Genomic DNA, 20,615 nt, shown 5'->3' on the forward strand with positions numbered 1-20,615 from the left:
TTGATGTGTTTGCTTCTTCGGAAGCAGTTTTTGGTAGGAAAGTTCTTCAGGCAGCTGTTTCAGTTTGATTCTTCTGCTTATGATTTAAGTTGTTCTTTTTCTTTTTTGAGAATAAACTTATATTTGGGTTGTGGATTTATTCTTTTCAGCGAAATGGCTGTTTTTATTTTGTCCCTCCCTCTCTAGTGACTCTTGCGTGTAGTTCCACATTTTGGGTATTGCTATCCCATACGTCACTAGCTCATGGACTCTTGCCAATTACATGAAAGAAAACATAATTAATGTAAGAACTTACCTGATAAATTCATTTCTTTCATATTGGCAAGAGTCCATGAGGCCCACCCTTTTTTATGGTGGTTATGATTTTTTTGTATAAAGCACAATTATTTCCAAATTCCTTTGTTGATGCTTTTTACTCCTTTCTTTATAACCCCACTTCTTGCCTATTCGTTAAACTGAATTGTGGGTGTGGTGAGGGGTGTATTTATAGGCATTTTGAGGTTTAGGAAACTTTGTCCCTCCTGGTAGGATTGTATATCCCATACGTCACTAGCTCATGGACTCTTGCCAATATGAAAGAAATTAATTTATCAGGTAAGTTCTTACATAAATTATGTTTTCCACTTCTCTCTCAGCTCAAGTTTTTGCCAACCACTTCACCAGCAAAATATATTCCATTAGAAATGAAATCATCAACCAACACACTACCAGTCTCCATCCCCTTCAACCGATCACCAAAGTCCAAAACCCACAGACTCAGCTTTTTTGCTCTCACTGAGGAAGACATTTCTGCTCTTATAGCCTCCTCTCTCCTTACTACCTGTCCCCTTGATTCCATCTCCTCACAACTACTGCCCTCCCTCTCTCCTACTCTTACTCCTATTCTCACACATATTTTTATTCTCTCCCTCAGCACTGGTATGTTTCCCTCATCCCTTAAACATGCACTAATTACACCTATCCTCAAAAAATCTTCTCTCGATTCATCATCCCCATCCAAATACCACCATATTTCCCTACTACCCCTTGCATCAAAACTTCTGGAAAGACTCGTATATACACATTTATCACATTTCCTCACATTAAACTCCATCCTTGATCCCTTACAATCTGGTTTTTGTCCCCAACACTCCACGGAAACTGCAATTATTAATAAACACTAAAAAAAAGTTTTGCATAACCAGCACTGTTAAAGAAATATACTTTTTACCTCTGTAATTACCTTGTATCTAAGCTTCTGCAGACTGCCTCCTTATCTCAGATCTTTTGACAGACTTACATTTCAGGCAATTAGTGCTGACTTAAATAACTCCATGTGCATGAGGACAATGTTATTTATATGAAGCACATGAACTAACGCCCTCTAGCTATCAAAAACTGTCAAATGCATTCAGATAAGAGGCAGCCTTCAAGGGCTTAGAAATTAGCATATGAGCCTATCTAGGTTTAGCTTTCAATTATGAATACCAAGAGAACAAAGCAAATTTGATGATCAAAGTAAATTAGAAAGTTGTTTAAAATTACTTATCTGAATCATGAAAGTTTAGTTTGGACTTTATTATCCCTTTAAGGTTACTAATGACCTAATTACAACAAAATCAAACGGTCACTTTTCTTTGTTAATTCTTCTTGTTCTGTCTGCAGCCTTTGACACTGTTGACCACACTCTCTGCTTCAAACCCTCCAATCCTTTGGAATCTGCGACACAGCCCTCCTGTGGCTTTCCTCTTACCTGTCTAACCAGACCTTTAGTTACCATCTCTGGCACATGCTCTGACCCTTAACCACATTCTGTTTGGGTACCATAAGGCTCTGTCCTTGGTCCCCTTCTTTTCTCAATTTATACATCATCATTAGGCTTAATACAGTTCCATGGGTTTCAATACCATTTGTATGCTGATGATACCCAAATCTACATCTCTGCAACTATGCCTTCCTTACTAACTCATGTCACTAACTGTCTTTGTAATATTTCATCCTGGATGTCCACTTGCTAACTTAATTCACATTGCTTGAAAGTCTGTTACTTTGACCCACAAATTGTATATTATTATGGAATTTTTGCATTTCACTTGATATCTGTGATATTTATATTTAGTATTCACCGATTGATTTGAAAGTTCTGATAGCAAGTTCATGATGTTCAAGATTTTCAATAACCTCTACAAAGGCTTTCAAACAATTATCCTAATTTTATAAAAACATAGTTTAGAAAATCAATGCTCAAGTGTCTTTCTAAAGGTAGAGTGTGGCTGCTGTACAAATATGTTTTTTTCTATTTACACTCTATATGTTCATAAATGTCAGTGGCATGCTTGTAAGAATACTAATTGTATATATAATTATATGTACTATTTTTTTTCATCAAATAAGATGATTATGAAAACTGCTTAACAGGATACTACCAGCAAGAGTTATGAATCACAGGCATACATTTCTATTACATGTTGAATTCTACTTAAATGAACTTTAACCCCTTTCTTGCCATTGATGGCTGTATTGCAAGCAGTTAAGATAATTGCTGCTATTTCTTGGACATTCCTTCTGAGTCTAATGCTGCCCTCTTGGTTTCAGGGACAGATATTGTGAAGCCATACACACCAGTGTTAAGCTCTTTACTTCCGGACACTCTTTCTTCACAGTGCAATACTGAAAAGTGTATTTACATGATGATCAAAATGTATCCAAATGGAAGTTTTACCCCACACATTGATCATTTGGAAATCGGTAAGTCTGCAATGACACATGCAAATGAGAAATATTAACGCTTGAAAAAAGTTGAGAGTAAGTGTGATATATTATTTAATGTGAGTTATATGCCATATATTGTGAATTGTAATTTCCTACCATTAAGTATATCCATGCAAAAAGCAGTTGATCATTTCTTTGGGCTTTAGCGAGACATTAGTGGAATGGCTGGAATCCAGACCTGGGCATGAGACAACTACTGAGACAGCTAAAGAACGGCTAAATATTATTTTTATTCAATGCTGCTTCTTTGCATCATTTGATTGAGTTCACTTTTATGAGTAGCATACATATAGGAATTATTTTCTTTTTAATGACAGATTTTTGGCTTTTTGATTCTGTTCTTTAATATAAAGGATCCTCTCTTAATTTATGCAACATTTACCCATAGTAAATATGTCGCTTTGTCAGCAGGAGATGATCTTTATTGTATTAAACGAGATATGTTGACCACCTTTAAGGTTTTTGTAATACATTTGGTTAGTATGTTAGATTTATGTCAACAATATGACTTTTGTACGTCAACAGGGATTCCCTAACAAATGGAGTATTTTAATATACGTCAACAGTGATTCAATGACAAATGGTGTATTTTAAAAGTAATAAAAATCTATGTATAGACAGGGTTCAAGTGTAAAATCAAATTGTTGCATTATAGTTTTTTATTTATTGTTTGGAAAACTTTATAGGCTAAATTACAAGTGGAGCGCTATTTATTGCTCCCGCTTGCGTGGTATCTCCTCTAGAAGTAAGCTATTTTACGAGAGTGGGGTATCACTCATATTACAAGTTGAAAGTAAAAAGTTGAGCAGTAACTCGACTCGCAAAAAGCACAATTTAGACCTCGTTAAAGTATTTCCCCTTAGACTTCAGGGGAGAGTGAAAAGTGGGAAAAAAGCATTCTCGCATGCAAACCCATTTTCTCAAGTGTTCTAACTCGACATGAAATATTAATATTTCACCTTCCAATGTTCTTTACATAACAGTATATGTTCTATTTATTCATACATACTTATTTCTATGTGTATCTGATGTATTTTTTGTAAAATATCTATATATCTATATCTAAGTCCAAGCTACAGTGTAATCCTCCAAAGTTCGTCCACCTGGATGCATAAATATAGTGAATATTCCGCAAAACAAATGCACTCACAGGACTTTAGAACTGAGTACATGAAAAGTGCAAACTGAACAAATGAAAAAATGTTTGAGACACTGTAACAATATTCAAGTTAACAGGCATGCAAATATAACACATAAAGCTTCCAAGTGTTAGTTACACAAAAAGGGCTCTGATTTTATGGGTTCCCCTCAAGTCTTTCAGAGCTGTGACAATCAGAGTGGAACAAGTCTTAAATAGGACTTAGTATGCCCTCAGGCGCATAAGAAGCTAGAAGGCACTTAGTGAGGGCCAGGCTTCTCAATAAGGGACAGATGTGCTCTTGTGCAGAGGTTTGTGCACAATTTTTAGAAGTCAAAAAAGTTATTTTTGTTAGGCGGGTTTCACTTGTCTTATAGAGACTCCTACAATTTGTGTGTGGCCCCTCTAAGAACCGCAGTGATATCAGTATTAATTTTCTCAACGTTCCGGTTTCAGTCTGAGACACAAAAAAGATGAGTAGGTAGCAGTTGCAGACGCACTTCAGGGAAAGCCGTAAGATTGAGTCCCCTGTAGTCAGGAGTGGGTTAAGCAGTCTTCTCGCCACAGGAGGAGGATTTGGCACTCTTTTCACTTCCTGTAGTCAAATCTGCTTTGCGCTGGGTGCTTCTCCTTCACTGGCTGCATTCTGGATCCTGGACACTCCGGAGGCGGTAAGGCCCACACATCGGAGCACAAGAAAGTTATTTTATGCACCGGCTGGTGTCAGGCACAAAGTGAAGACATCAAGTATATAGTTATTGTGGGCTATTGGCAAACAGTTTGCATGGAGCTTAGGCACTATTTATTCTGATTTCTAATTTCTGGGTTAAAGGGACAGTCTACAATAGAATTTGTATTGTTTTAAAAGATATATAATCCCTTTATTACCAATTCCCCAGTTTTGTATAACCAACACAGTTTTATTAATATACGTTTTACCTCTGTGATTACCTTGTATCTACGCACAGCCCCCTGATCACATGACTATTTATTATCTATTGACTTGCTCGGGCGTGAACACATTGATATATATTTGACCCACATGAACTAGCAGTATCCTGTTGCGAAAAGCAAATAAGTAAGCATGTGATTAAGAGGCTGTCTATAGAGCCTTTGAAAAGGGCAGAAATTTACATGTTTAAATGTTATGAAGTATATTAATCTAGCAATGTTAGTTGTGCAAAGCTGGTGAATGGGTAGTAAAGGCATTATCTATCTTTTAAAAAAATAATATTATATAGTAGATTGTCCCTTTAACTCTATTTCTGACTAATACAGTGTGTGTGGAAATGTTAGGGGTTATCATGGAGCTTGCTAGTGCTGCACCTAATGGGCCTAGTGCTTCTGAGAGTGAACCCCCCTAGAAGTTAATATCTTAGTTAATAAATGTTTGTTGTGCAATCTAATTACTGCCTGCCCACCGACACAACTGTGTAATTCCTGCTTATGCTCTGTGCTACAGTCCCATTTTCAGGTCTTATGTACTGCTTCTTCAGCAGAAAATCAACCTGTTTATATTACACAGGGTGGGATGATAGATTTTACACGTACATTTAAAGACCCCTTACAATCAGCAGTGTCTGAAGCTATGGCTGCTATCCCGCCTGCAAGCAAGCATAAGCTTAAGCATATTTCTTTCATACAATTACTGAGAGTCCACAATTCATTACTGCTGGGAATTACTCTACATTACTGCTAAGAGAAGGCAAAGATCCCCAAACCCCAAGAGCCTTATAAAACCCCTCCCACCTCACACATACCTCAGTCTTTACTTTGCCTCCACTGGAGGTGGTCGAAGAAGGAATATGTGCATTTGATTCGTCAGAGAGAGGGGTTTTCAGTCTTTGTTGATGTCCGGATTCCACTCAGAGTTCAGTGTTTGTCAGAGGGATGTATTTGGATATGGTTTGTGATTCTTTTTTCACCTCATGGGAAATTTATCATAAACCTTCCATAATGTGTTACAGGGACTTGTCTCTTGCCTCCCTCTATGGATCTACAATATACTCCTATTTCATAAACATCTGCTGATATGTTTCCGTACTGGTTTGGCTGTCTGCTGCTTATTTGCTGGTGGACGATTGGTAAGTATAAATTTTAAACATTTTAGACACTCTATAGCTATGGTATGGGCACTTATGGTTTTTATAAAAGCAACTTTGGAGGGGGTGAGTTATTTCCATTCCTCAATTGCTTTGTCAAATGCTATAATGGAGCTGTCTGATTCTGTCCCTAAATCTCCTGTAGATTTCGAGTCCCCTGAACAGCTTTCTATCATTATTAGGTGTGCTTATTGTAAATGAGCTTAGATACCTGCTCCAGTATTTTTATGTGACTTATGTTTAAATTTATTAATGCAATCAGACCAACCTAATGCTGCTTCTTTGGGTATTAATCATCCTTCTGTTTGTTCATTACAGGAGAATGTTAATGATGTTTCACCCATTGTGATAAAATTAATGTGAGGTGCTGAAGGCTATTCCGCCTTCAAACAAGCGTAAAGGGTCTGTTCAGAATTTACCTTTTACTTGTAATATGTGCCCTGAAGCCAGGGATACTCTTATGTCTTCAGATTATAGGTAGTCTTCATTTGATGTTGAAACTGATTTTTCCTCTTTTTTATTTAAAATTGAACACATTCATTCTCTTTTAAAGGAGTCTTAATTACTTTAGGGGTTAAAGACCCTAAGGTTTCTGATAATAAGCCTTGTAATTATTTCAATTCAATTTGTAAGACTGTTGTTAAACTCCCTGAGGTTATTCCTATTCCTGATGCTGTCTCTGACTTGATTTCTAAGGAATGGTCTATCAGGTAATTCATTTAATCCTTCTTCAAGGTTTAAAAATTTAGAGCCTTTACCTGCTGCTAATGTTGCATTGTGGGAATCTGGTCCTAAGGTTGATGGGGTCATTTCCACTATAACTAAACACACTACTATCCCTTTGGAAGACAGTACTTCTTTTAAGGACCCACTGGATAAAAAAATTAGAGTCTTTGCAAAGAAGGGTTTTTTTGACAAGAAAGATATTTACTTAGGCCAGCCATTTCTATAGCCGATGTGACTGCTGCTTCTGCTTACTGGTTATCCAGTCTTTCAGAATAGTGCTCTGATGACTCTGTCAGTGACAACCTTTTGGGTCTACTTACAATGCTAATTCTTTTATTTGTGGTGCTGTGTTAAATCCTGGTCAGCTGAAATAGTGTCAAATTCCAGATTATTGTCTGTTCCCTTTCAAGGAAAGAACCTGTTTGGTTCTGATTTAGATTCTATTATATCTTCTGTTACTGGAGGTAAAGGGGCTAAGTCTAGAGGGAAATCTAAAGGTTCCAATTGTTTTTGTTCCTTTCATCAGAATAAGGAACAAAAGGTTGACTCTTCTGCTCAGAAGCAAGGCACCACTGGCCAAGTCTGGAGGCCTAGGGCTAACTAGAGCAAATCAAGGCAGGCTAAGAAATCTACCTCTACTACCAAATCTGCAACAAGGTGCGGCCCCCGATCCAGAAGTTCTGGCAGAGGCAGGTTAAGCCTCTATCACAAGGTTTGGTTTCAGTCTGCTCCAGATGCCTTGCTTCTGAATATAGTCTCCCAGGGATATTGAATATGATTCAGAACAAGGCCTCCCAGAGGAAGGTTTTTCTTCCTTTAAAAGCTTAAACTTTTTTCCAGTTTTTCTCAAATCACTAAGCTACGGAAGTGATTATACTAGTTCCTTTACAGGAACAGGGGATGGGATTTTATTCAAATCTCTTCATTGTTCCAAAGAATGAAGGCACTTTAAGACCAGTTCTGGATCTGAAAGCTCTGAACAAGTTTGTAAGGATTCCATCTTTCAAAATGGAAACTGTTCTTGCTATTTTGCCTTCATGTTCCAATTCACAGAGAACATTACCAGTTTCTGAGGTTTGCCTTACTGGACAAGCATTTTCATTTTGTTGCTCTATCATTTGTTATGGCTTCAACTCCAAGAATATTAACAAAAAAATATTGCTGCTCTTTTGTCTGTGATCAGAACTCAGGGTATTGCCGTGTTTCCTTACCTGGGCGATATCCTGGTTCAAGCTCCCTCTTTTCCTTTAGCAGAATTGCACACCAACTGACTCTTGTTTCTTTGACGTCATGGGTGGAGGATCAATTTTCCCAAAATTTACAGAGGTAACCTTTTTGAGGTTTCAAATAGATTCAGTCTGCATGAGTCTTTCTCTAACAGAGCAGAGAAGGTTAAGATTGTTGTCAGCTTTCAAGAAACCTTCAGTCTCTCTTTTTCCCCTCTGTTGCTGTATGGAAGTTAGGTCTTGTATGGAAGTGTAGGTCTTATGATGCAGCTTCAGATGTAATTCAGTTTGCTCACTTTCACATGTGACCACTTTAGCTTTGTATGCTTTCTTAGTGACGCAGAGATTATACTCAGCTGTCTCAGAAGATATTTTTGGATCCCAGTACAAGTCAGTCTCTAACTTGGTGGCTAGATCATCAGTTTATTATTCAGGGGCCTCTTTTGCTCATCCTACCTGTACTGTGATCATTACAGATTTAAGTCTCTCAGGTTGGGGAGTTGTTTGGGTTTCTCTGAGAGCACAGGGAGTTTGGGATCCTCGGGAGGCGAGGTTACCAATAAATGTTCTAGAACTCTGTGCTATTTTCAGGGCTCTTCAAGCTTGGCCTCTGTTAAAAATAGAATCTCATCTCCGTTTGTCAGACAGACAATGTAGCTTATGTCAACCATCAGGAGGAAACTCATAGTTCCCTAGTCATGAGGGAAGTCCATCAAATTCTCCTATGGGCAGAAACCAATTCCTGTCTAGTCTCTGTGATTCATATTCCAGGGGTGAACAACTGAGAAGCAGACTTCCTCAGTTGTCAATATCTACATCCAGGATGTGTTTAATCAGATTGTGGATCTTTGGGGTCTCTTAGAGATAGATCTGATGGCTTTCCATTTGAACCACAAACTTTCCAGGTACTTTGCGAGGTCCAGGCATCCTCAAGCATTATTTGCGGATGCTCTAGTTGCTCCTTTCTACCCAGAGTGATCTCCAAGATTAGCCTAGAGAAATAATCAGTAATCCTGATTGCCCCAGCTTGGCCTCGCAGGATTTGGTATGCGGATCTGGTTCAGATGTCCAGCTGCCCTCCTTGGCCTCTTCCTCTGTGGTCAGACCTTCTGTCTCAAGTCTCTGAACTTGATGTCATGGAAATTGAACGGTTAGTCCTTCGACATAAAGGTTTCTTTGATTCAGTGTTTAAAACCTTAATTCAGGCCCGTAAGCCTGTAACTATGAACATTTATCAGTCTGGAAGGCATTTATTTCTTGTTGCATCGTTCATGTTTTTTCCTGGTATTCTTTAAGAATTCCTAGGATACTGCAGTTTCTATAGGATGGTCTGGATAAGGGTCCCTCTGATAGTTCTCTGAAGGGGCAGATTTCTGCCTTTTCAGTCTTGTTTCATAGGAAGATTGATAATCTTCCTGATAGTCATGGTTTTATTCAGGCTTTGGTTTTTTTATTAAACCTGTAATTAAGCCAATTTCTCCTCAATGGAATCTTAACTTGGTGTTAAGAGTTTTGCAGTCTCCTCCTTTTGAACCCATGCATAAGGTGGATATTAAGCTGCTTTCTTGAAAGGTTTTATTCCTTTTGGCCATTTCTTCTGCTAGATGAGTTTCTGCTCTTTTTTTTGTGATCCTCATCTTATTTTTATCAGTATAAGGGAGTTCTATAGACAACTTTTGACTTCTTGCTTAAGGTCTTTAGACAATATTAGCAGAGAGATTGTTGCCCCTTTTATATGTCCTGATTCTAACGGCTAGATTTAGAGTTTGGCGTTAGCCGTGAAAACCAGCGTTAGAGGCTCCTAACGCTGGTTTTAGGCTACCGCCGGTATTTGGAGTCAGTGATTAAAGGGTCTAACGCTCACTTTTCAGCCGCGACTTTTCCATACCGCAGATCCCCTTACGTCAATTGTGTATCCTATCTTTTCAATGGGATGTTTCTAACGCCGGTATTTAGAGTCGTTTCTGAAGTGAGCGTTAGAGCTCTAACGACAAAACTCCAGCCGCCTGAAAAAAGCAGGAGTTAAGAGCTTTCTGGGCTAACGCCGGTTCATAAAGCTCTTAACTACTGTACCCTAAAGTACACTAACACCCATAAACTACCTATGTACCCCTAAACCGAGGTCCCCCCACATCGCCGCCACTCGATTAAAATTTTTTAACCCCTAATCTGCCGACCGCCACCTACGTTATCCTTATGTACCCCTAATCTGCTGCCCCTAACACCGCCGACCCCTATATTATATTTATTAACCCCTAATCTGCCCCCCTCAACGTCGCCGACACCTGCCTACACTTATTAACCCCTAATCTGCCGAGCGGACCTGAGTGCTACTATAATAAAGTTATTAACCCCTAATCCGCCTCACTAACCCTATCATAAATAGTATTAACCCCTAATCTGCCCTCCCTAACATCGCCGACACCTACCTTCAATTATTAACCCCTAATCTGCCGACTGGAGCTCACCGCTACTATAATAAATGGATTAACCCCTAAAGCTAAGTCTAACCCTAACACTAACACCCCCCTAACTTAAATATAATTTAAATCTAACGAAATTAATTAACTCTTATTAAATAAATTATTCCTATTGAAAGCTAAATACTTACCTGTAAAATACATCCTAATATAGCTACAATATAAATTATAATTATATTGTAGCTATTTTAGGATTAATATTTATTTTACAGGCAACTTTGTAATTATTTTAACCAGGTACAATAGCTATTAAATAGTTAAGAACTATTTAATAGTTACCTAGTTAAAATAATAACAAATTTACCTGTAAAATAAATCCTAACCTAAGTTATAATTAAGCCTAACACTACCCTATCAATACATTAATTAAATAAACTACCTACAATTACCTACAATTAACCTAACACTACACTATCAATAAATAAATTAAATACAATTGCTACAAATAACTACAATTACATAAACTAACTAAAGTACAAAAAATAAAAAAGAACTAAGTTACAAAAAATAAAAAAATATTTACAAACATAAGAAAAATATTACAAGAATTTTAAACTAATTACACCTACTCTAAGCCCCCTAATAAAATAACAAAGACCCCCAAAATAAAAAATTCCCTACCCTATTCTAAATTAATAAATGTAAAAGCTCTTTTACCTTACCAGCCCTGAACAGGGCCCTTTGCGGGGCATGCCCCAAGAAAATCAGCTCTTTTGCCTGTAAAAAAAAACATACAATACCCCCCCCCAACATTACAACCCACCACCCACATACCCCTAATCTAACCCAAACCCCCCTTAAATAAACCTAACACTAAGCCCCTGAAGATCTTCCTACCTTGTCTTCACCATCCAGGTATCACCGATCCGTCCTGGCATCCGGTGCTGAAGAGGTCCAGAAGAGGCTCCAAAGTCTTCCTCCTATCCGGCAAGAAGAGGACATCCGGACCGGCAAACATCTTCTCCAAGCGGCATCTTCGATCTTCTTCCATCCGGTGCGGAGCGGGTCCATCTTGAAGCAGCCGACGCGGATCCATCCTCTTCTTCCGTTGTCTCCCGACGAATGACGGTTCCTTTAAGGGACGTCATCCAAGATGGCGTCCCTCGAATTCCGATTGGCTGATAGGATTCTATCAGCCAATCGGAATTAAGGTAGGAATATTCTGATTGGCTGATGGAATCAGCCAATCAGAATCAAGTTCAATCCGATTGGCTGATCCAATCAGCCAATCAGATTGACCTCGCATTCTATTGGCTGTTCCGATCAGCCAATAGAATGCGAGCTCAATCTGATTGGCTGATTGGATCAGCCAATCGGATTGAACTTGATTCTGATTGGCTGATTCCATCAGCCAATCAGAATATTCCTACCTTAATTCCGATTGGCTGATAGAATCCTATCAGCCAATCGGAATTCGAGGGACGCCATCTTGGATGACGTCCCTTAAAGGAACCGTCATTCGTCGGGAGACAACGGAAGAAGAGGATGGATCCGCGTTGGCTGCTTCAAGATGGACCCGCTCCGCACCGGATGGAAGAAGATCGAAGATGCCGCTTGGAGAAGATGTTTGCCGGTCCGGATGTCCTCTTCTTGCCGGATAGGAGGAAGACTTTGGAGCCTCTTCTGGACCTCTTCAGCACCGGATGCCAGGACGGATCGGTGATACCTGGATGGTGAAGACAAGGTAGGAAGATCTTCAGGGGCTTAGTGTTAGGTTTATTTAAGGGGGGTTTGGGTTAGATTAGGGGGATGTGGGTGGTGGGTTGTAATGTTGGGGGGGGGTATTGTATGTTTTTTTTTACAGGCAAAAGAGCTGATTTTCTTGGGGCATGCCCCGCAAAGGGCCCTGTTCAGGGCTGGTAAGGTAAAAGAGCTTTTACATTTATTAATTTAGAATAGGGTAGGGAATTTTTTATTTTGGGGGTCTTTGTTATTTTATTAGGGGGCTTAGAGTAGGTGTAATTAGTTTAAAATTCTTGTAATATTTTTCTTATGTTTGTAAATATTTTTTTATTTTTTGTAACTTAGTTCTTTTTTATTTTTTGTACTTTAGTTAGTTTATGTAATTGTAGTTATTTGTAGCAATTGTATTTAATTTATTTATTGATAGTGTAGTGTTAGGTTAATTGTAGGTAATTGTAGGTAGTTTATTTAATTAATGTATTGATAGGGTAGTGTTAGGTTTAATTATAACTTAGGTTAGGATTTATTTTACAGGTAAATTTGTTATTATTTTAACTAGGTAACTATTAAATAGTTCTTAACTATTTAATAGCTATTGTACCTGGTTAAAATAATTACAAAGTTGCCTGTAAAATAAATATAAATCCTAAAATAGCTACAATGTAATTATAATTTATATTGTAGCTATATTAGGATTTATTTTACAGGTAAGTATTTAGCTTTAAATAGGAATAAGTTATTTAATAAGAGTTAATTAATTTCGTTAGATTTAAATTATATTTAACTTAGGGGGGGTGTTAGTGTTAGTGTTAGATTTAGCTTTAGGGGTTAATACATTTATTAGAATAGCGGTGAGGTCCGGTCGGCAGATTAGGGGTTAATAATTGAAGTTAGGTGTCAGCGATGTTAGGGAGGGCAGATTAGGGGTTAATACTATTTATGATAGGGTTAGTGAGGCGGATTAGGGGTTAATTACTTTATTATAGTAGCGCTCAGGTCCGCTCGGCAGATTAGGGGTTAATACTATTTATGATAGGGTTAGTGAGGCGGATTAGGGGTTAATTACTTTATTATAGTAGCGCTCAGGTCCGCTCGGCAGATTAGGGGTTAATAAGTGTAGGCAGGTGTCGGCGACGTTGAGGGGGGCAGATTAGGGGTTAATAAATATAATACAGGGGTCGGCGGTGTTAGGGGCAGCAGATTAGGGGTACATAGGGATAATGTAAGTTGCGGCGGTTTACGGAGTGGAAGATTAGGGGTTAATAATATAATGCAGGGGTCAGCGATAGCGGGGGCGGCAGATTAGGGGTTAATAAGTGTAAGGGTAGGGGTGTTTAGACTCGGGGTACATGTTAGAGTGTTAGGTGCAGACGTAGGAAGTGTTTCCCCATAGGAAACAATGGGGCTGCGTTAGGAGCTGAACGCTGCTTTTTTGTAGGTGTTAGGTTTTTTTTCAGCTCAAACAGCCCCATTGTTTCCTATGGGAGAATCGTGCACGAGCACGTTTTTGAGGCTGGCCGCGTCCGGAAGCAACTCTGGTATCGAGAGTTGCTTTTGCGGTAAAAATGCTCTACGCTCCTTTTTTGGAGCCTAACGCAGCATTTTTTTGAACTCTCGATACCAGAGTTAATTTTATGGTGCGGCCAGAAAAAAGCCCGCGGAGCGTTAACAGCCCTTCTACCGCCAAACTCCAAATCTAGGCCTATGAATTCTTCAGAGACATCTTTGCAAAATCTGGATTTTATGGCATTGAAATATTACATTGATGCTACGAGAAACTTTAGACAAACTTCTAGTTTGTTCATTCACTTTTCTGGTTCATGTTTCTTTGGTCTCCTGGTTGAGACTTTTGATTCACAGGGCTTACTTGGAAGTGTGTAAGCCTCCACCGCAACAGTTGTGGATTTTAATTTCTCAGTGAAAAAAATAGGATGTTTTTTTAAATCCCTTCCTTTATGTTATTTTTATGTTATTCTCGTGAACTCCATGGCTTGACTATTAGTTTCAAGGAGAAATGGATTGTGGACTCTAACCACCTGTGTGAAAGAAAACATCCCACCCTTTGTTTTTTGGGTTTGTATTTTGTTTAGTGCATCTTTTTCCTGCTGCTTTTATGGCTCTTATTCCTTTTTCTTACCTCACTATGGCTGGCTATACATTAGGCTGAGGTATGTGTGGTAGGATGGGGTTTCATAGGTCTCTTGGGTTTGGGAATATTTGCCTCCTCCTTGTGGTAAGGAAGAGTAATTTCCAGGAGAAATGGATTGTGGACTCTCACCACCATTAAATAAAATATTTTTTTCAGGTAAGCATAAATTATGTTTTCTTCTGACTCCTCCTCTAGGGTTATTACCCCATTTCAACTGGTGCATGAGTCTGAGGGTTCTTCTTGTTTTTCAGAGGAGGAGGATTCTGAGTCAGACAAGGAATCAGAAAAAATTACTTTTCAGTTTAAGATGGAGCATCTTTGCTTCTTACTGAAGGAGGTCCTGAGGGGTACAAGAGACCGAATTGTTTGAAGAGAAACCGGTACAGAAGTTAGATATGATTTTTAGGCCTAAGTCTAAGGTTCCTGATACCTTTGCTTGATTTCTGAGATAGTTTCAAAGGTATGAGAAAAAAACAGGAGTTCCTTTTTCTCCATTCATGAAATTTTTTCCAATCCCTGAAACCAACTCGGAATTGTGGGGAATCATTCCTAAGGTTGATGGGGCAATTTCTACTTTAGCCAGAAGAACAGCTATCCCTCTAGAGCACTGGTTTTAAAACCTGGCCTCAGGCCTCCCCAACGGGCCATGTTTTCAGGATTACCTTGGATGAGAGCAGGTAAAATAACTATGTTTCCTAATCAGATGATTATTTCACCTGATAGGGAGGCCTTAGGACAGGTTTTGAAAACCAGTGCTCTAGAGGATAGTATCTCCTTTAAAGATCCAATGGACAGGAAATTGGAGTTTTCTCAGAAAGGCTTTTCTGCAAGGAGGGCTATTATTTCAAACAGAGTCAGTATCGCTGCTGTGTCAGGGGCTGCTGCATTCTGGTGTGACTCCCTAAATGATCTTGTCTTGGAGGAATCTTCCTTGGAAGATATTCAGGATTGTATCCAGTGCCTGAAGAGGGAAAATGTCTTTATATATAATGCAGTCATCCAGATTTTTCATCTTAATGCCAAAAATAAGGCTTTAGCTGTTTTGTGCCGAAGGGCTCTTTGGCTGAAATCATGGTCTGAAGACATGGTTTTTAAATCCAGATTATTAACTCTCGCCATCAAGGGTAAGACTTTGTTTGGCCCGGGGGACAAAGGAGCATTTTTGCCATAAGACAAGAAGTCTAAACCGAAGGGAAGGTCTACCAACAGGTATTGTTCCTTTCCAAAAAACAGAAACCCCCTCTAACCAGAAGGCAGATTCATCCAAGTCCAACTATAGACTTTCTTTATCTTGGAATAAGTATAAACATCAAAAAAGGCCTCCTCAGCCTGAAGGTGCAGCCCCTGATCCAGATTCATCTCTAGTAGGGGTAGGCCACGCCTTTTTTGAGAGGCTTGGGAAAGGTCTCTCCAAGATCCTTGGGTGATAGTAGTGTCTCAAGGATACAGGATAGGTATCATAACTCATCCTCCATTAGGAAGATTTATCCTGTCACATCTTTCAAGGCATCCAGAAAAAGAGCTGCCTTCCTTCAATGTCTAAAAGATCTAGAGGACTTTTGGGTTATAGTCCCAGTATATGTGACTGATCAGGGAAGGGGACTCTATTCCAACTTCTTCATAGTCCCAAAAAAGAAGGGTCAGTTTCATTGGGTACCTTCCTTCAAAATTGAGACAATAAGATATATTCGGCCTTTGGTACTTCAGGGTCAGTTCATGTCCTCTACAGACTCGATGCATGTGTACCTTCATATTCCTATTCATCCAGATCAGCACCAAATCTTGTGATTTGCTTTTGTAGGCAAACATTACCAGTTGTTTGCCTTAACTTTTGACCTGGGAACCACTCCTTTGGTATTCACCAGGGTTCTGGGAGCTCTCGTGTTAGTGAATTGGGCCCAGTGGGTATCAGTGGTGCCCTACCTGGACGATATCTTAGTTCAGGCTCCATCTTTTCATTAATTGACTGCTCACACTAAGAAACTACTTTGGTTTGTTCGCAGTCCTGGCTGGAAGATCAACGTTGCCAAGAGTTCTTTAATACAGAAGACAAGGGTATGCTTCTTGGGAATGATCATAAACTTTGTAACTATGAAGATGTTTTAAAAGGATTAACACAGGACCATGCTCCAAGCAGCTTGCCAAAGGCTTCAGTCTACAGAGGTTCCTTCAGTAGCCCAATGTCACACCCGCTCTGCTTCCTTTCCTGTGGCTGTTGCCACGGATGCAGTCGGCTCTTTCTGGTTGCTGGGGTGGTTGCTATGGACGCGGCTGTGCTCGGGGCGCACTTGCTGCAACGTCATGCCTCTGAGTTTCCTGGAACTGTTCCTTGGTGCGAACCTGGGGCTATGCAAGTACCTCTGTTCTCTACTTACATTGCCCAAGTATAGGTGTTGCTTTTCGTGCTCCTGGGTGCTTTGTACTCAATTACTGGATTGCTATTACGTTACTGAACTCTGCCTGTCTGACTACTCTGCTTGTTTAACCCCTAAAGTGCTGGATTGCCATAACATTGCTGAACACTGCCTGTCTGAATACTCTGTTGGTTAACCCCTAAAGTACTGGATTGTAATACTGTTGCTGAACTCTGCCTGTCTCAGCACTCTCTGCTTGCTTAACCCCTGAACTGTTGGATTGCTATACTGGTTCTCAACTCTGCCTGCCTGACTATTCTATTGGTTTACCCCTGAACTGTTATATTACTGGATTTCCTTTTTGACTGTTCCTGGTTCTTCTATTGGTTTACCCCTGAACTGCCTTTCTACTGGATTTCCTTCCTGTTGCCACTAAGGACTACTCTGCCTACTGTGAGTACTGCTTACTTCATTTTACAAAACTTTCTCTGCTCTGGGATATTTCCTATCATTTCACTTGACGCCGGGATAAGAAAACTACTGGTCAAGTTTGGTCTGATAGAGGAATATCACATGAGCATTACACCCAATGTATGTAGGTGGTGTGGCTCATGGTTGCGGCATCAGATGTTATTCGATTCGCTCTTTTTCATCTGCGGCGCCTCCAATTATGCATGCTGAGGCAGTGGAATGGGGATCACTCAGACCTGCCTCAGTCGATTTCTTTAGACCAACACACAAGTCGGTCGCCCAGGGGATGAGCTTTCTCCAACTGACATAGCAGATAACCACAGATGCCAACCTGTCAGAATGAGGAGCGGTTGGGGCTCATCTGAGAGCACAGGGAGTCTGGTTGCATTAAGAATCAACCTTTCCTATCAACATTCTGGAACTCATGGCTATCTTCAAGGCTTTGCAAGCTTGGCCTCAGCTTTGAATGGTCCCATTTATCAATTTTCAGTCAGACAACATATTGACTGTAGCATATATAAACTATCAAGGGGGCATCCGCAGCTCTCTGGAAATGCAAGAGGTATTTCACATATTACAATGGGCAGAGAATACCAGTGCCCTACTTCAACTTTTCACATTCCAGGAGAGAATCATTCGGAGGCGGAATCTGAGTCATCAGGCTCCCCATTTGAGGGAGTGATCTCTAAACCAGGAGGTTTTCAACAGACTGATAGCTCGCTGGGGATTACCAGAGATAGATTTGATGGCATCCCACTTGAATCACAAACTCCCAAGATACAGCTCAAGGTCTCGAAATTCCCAGGCACAGCTAGTAGATAAATAAAAATAGAGAAGCCCTCAACCTGGGAACGATCAATAGAATAATAGCTTGTTCTATGTCTAATTACCACCCAAGAAGCAGCTTCTTTTTGCTCAACATGTGCCTTTTTGCAGAGAAGAACTTTCCTGTAGCATATCAGTCTGATCCTGACTTAACAGTACAGTCCAGCCCCTAAATACCAGGCATTCCCTCTCTGAACAAGAGAAACGGCAAAACTCCAGACGTATGTTTTGGCCTATTGTGGGCCTCGTCAGTGAAATGCAGACATATCCTTCTAGGCACACTGAGCAACTGGTCCATGTCTGGATTTCTGCATCACACTTAAGGAGACTTTACGATGAGTCATAATTTGCATAAATAAAAAGAGAGAAGCGCTCAACCTTGGAACGAACAATAGCATAAAAGCTTGTTCTATTGCTAATTACCACCCATGAAGCAGCCTCTTTTTGCTCAACATGTGCCTTTCACAGAGAAGAACTTTCCTGTAGTATATCAGTCCAACCCCGAAATACCAGACAATCCCTCTCTGAACAATAGAAACGGCAAAACCTCAGACGTACATTTTAGCCTATTGTGGGCGTCATCAGTGAGGTGCAGCCATATCCCTATAGGCACACTGAACAAAGGGTTCGTTCCTGGTAGAGTGCTTGTCTCTTTGTATACAACTAGTAGATACCTTGACAGGTCCTTGGCGGTATCAGTTGATGCACATCTTCCCACCAATAGTTCTTCTGAGGGTGGTTGCCTGTCTCAAGCAGGAGAGGATGCCAACTCATTGCTCCATCATGGCTCAGAAGGACTTGGTATGCCGACCTACTTCAGTTGTCCAGTGTTCCTCCATGGCACCTCCCTCTGTGCCATATCTTCTAATACAAGGTCTTCTCTTTTATCAAAACCTAGAATTACTTAACTGCATGTAGATTGAAAGGTTAATTCTCGCTCAGAGAGGATTTCTGACTCTGTAATTGATACTTTGTACAGGCTTGCAAGCCTGTAACGAGGAAGATTTACCATAAGATGTGGAAGGTTTACCTATCATGGTGTTTGGATAAGGGTTACTACTGGCATTTGGTGAAAATCCCTTGTATCCTCAAGTTTCTCCATGAGGGTCTGGACAAGGGTTTATCTGCTACTTAAATCAAGGGCCAGATTTCAGCACTTTCTGTGTTACTTCATATGAAGCTGGTTCGTCTTCCAGATGTTCAGTCCTTCATTCAGGTCCTGGTGAGGATTCGTCCGTTGGAGCCTTAATTTGTTTTATAGGGTATTACATCTCCCTTCTTTTAAACCAATACATAATTTGGACATTAAGTTACTCTCTTGGAAGATATTCATTTTGCTGGCTATTTCCTCTGCTCAGAGAGTGTCAAAGTTATGGACTTTATCTTGTAATCCTCCATATTTAATATTTCAACATTAAAAGGCTGTCTTATGAACAGTATCTGGCTTTTTCACAAAGTGGTTTCATCTGAGAATATTAATCAGGAGATCACTGTTCCTTCTTTTTGTCCTAATGTCAAGTATTCTAAGGAGAGAACTCTGCATAATTTAGATGTGGCTAGGGCATTTAAGTTTATTTGGAAGCCACTAAGGAGTTTCTGCAGTCTTCTAGCTTGTTTGTAGTGTATACGTGCAAGGGCCAAAGGGCTAAGGCAATATCCTTATTATTCTGTTTGAGGAGTCTTATCCATCAGGCTTACATGGAGGTGGGTCAGCAACCTCCTGCTAGGATCACTGCCAATTCTACTCACTTAGTTTCTGCTTCATGGGCTTACCAGAATGAAGCATCTGTAGAACAGATATGCAAGGCCGAGACTTGGTCCTCCTTACATATATACGTTCATAAAGTTTTATCGGTTTGATGTTTTTGCCTTGGCTGAGGCTGCATTTGGTAGGAAGGTCCAACAGACAGTGGTGCCGGGTAAATAGGTGCATGGCTTTCTATTGTCCCACCCAGTTTTTTTGTGGACCTCCACAGCTTGGGTATTGGTTCCCATAACCATTAGAAAGAAACATCATTTATTCTTACCTGATAAATGTATTTATTTCTTGGTTGTGAGTGTCCACGAACCTGCCCATATTTTTTTTTATAGTGGCGGCAGTTCTAGATTGTACCTCTTTACCCCACTTATCTCTTTTTCTTTCCTTTGCTCTCTTTACTTGTCTATACGTACTACTGGGAGAAAGAGGGAAGTGGGCCGGATACTTAAAGCTTTGCTGTGGGGTGTCTTTGCCTCCTCCTGGTGGCCAGGATTCCCAGTGTAAGTTTATTTATTATTGTGTGACTTGGTACCTTATATAATTTTCTGATCTCTCATGGAAATCATATATTTAATGAAATTATTTTCACAATACAAGGCTTACATTGGTAAACTAATGAGAGCAAAGATAACCCAATTAGTTTTTTCTTAAGCAATAAATAGAGGAATAAAATGTAGCTTTAATTAGAAACTACTTTACTTTGAAATAATAGTACATTTTTGTTTTGTTTTTATTTGTGGTTGAAGGTCAAACTAATTAAAATTGTTAACCTAATGATAAAAGATATTTAGTTTTTTTTTTTTAAAAAACTATTTTTCACATGCTGTACAAAATCTAGATAAATTATTATCTTCTTTGTAATGTTTTAATTTACTTTCTTACATACAGGTGGTAAGAGTCCACGATAGATTACTCCTGGGAATTTACTCTTCCTGACCACTAGGAGGAGGC

At 39.6% G+C, this 20,615-nt stretch overlaps 1 protein-coding gene across 1 annotated transcript in view; it reads left to right on the forward strand.

Annotated features, from left to right (window-relative positions):
• Nucleotides 1-20,615, forward strand: part of LOC128656538 (cytochrome b5 reductase 4) — a 1,054,602-nt gene that overhangs the window by 858,009 nt on the left and 175,978 nt on the right. Inside the window, exon 12 of the mRNA XM_053710489.1 lies at nt 2,575-2,727. Coding sequence (XP_053566464.1) covers nt 2,575-2,727 — 153 coding nt within the window. The remainder of the gene's footprint in view (nt 1-2,574; nt 2,728-20,615) is intronic.

This window comes from Bombina bombina, chromosome 4, assembly GCF_027579735.1.
Source record: "Bombina bombina isolate aBomBom1 chromosome 4, aBomBom1.pri, whole genome shotgun sequence".
NCBI lineage: Eukaryota > Metazoa > Chordata > Amphibia > Anura > Bombinatoridae > Bombina > Bombina bombina.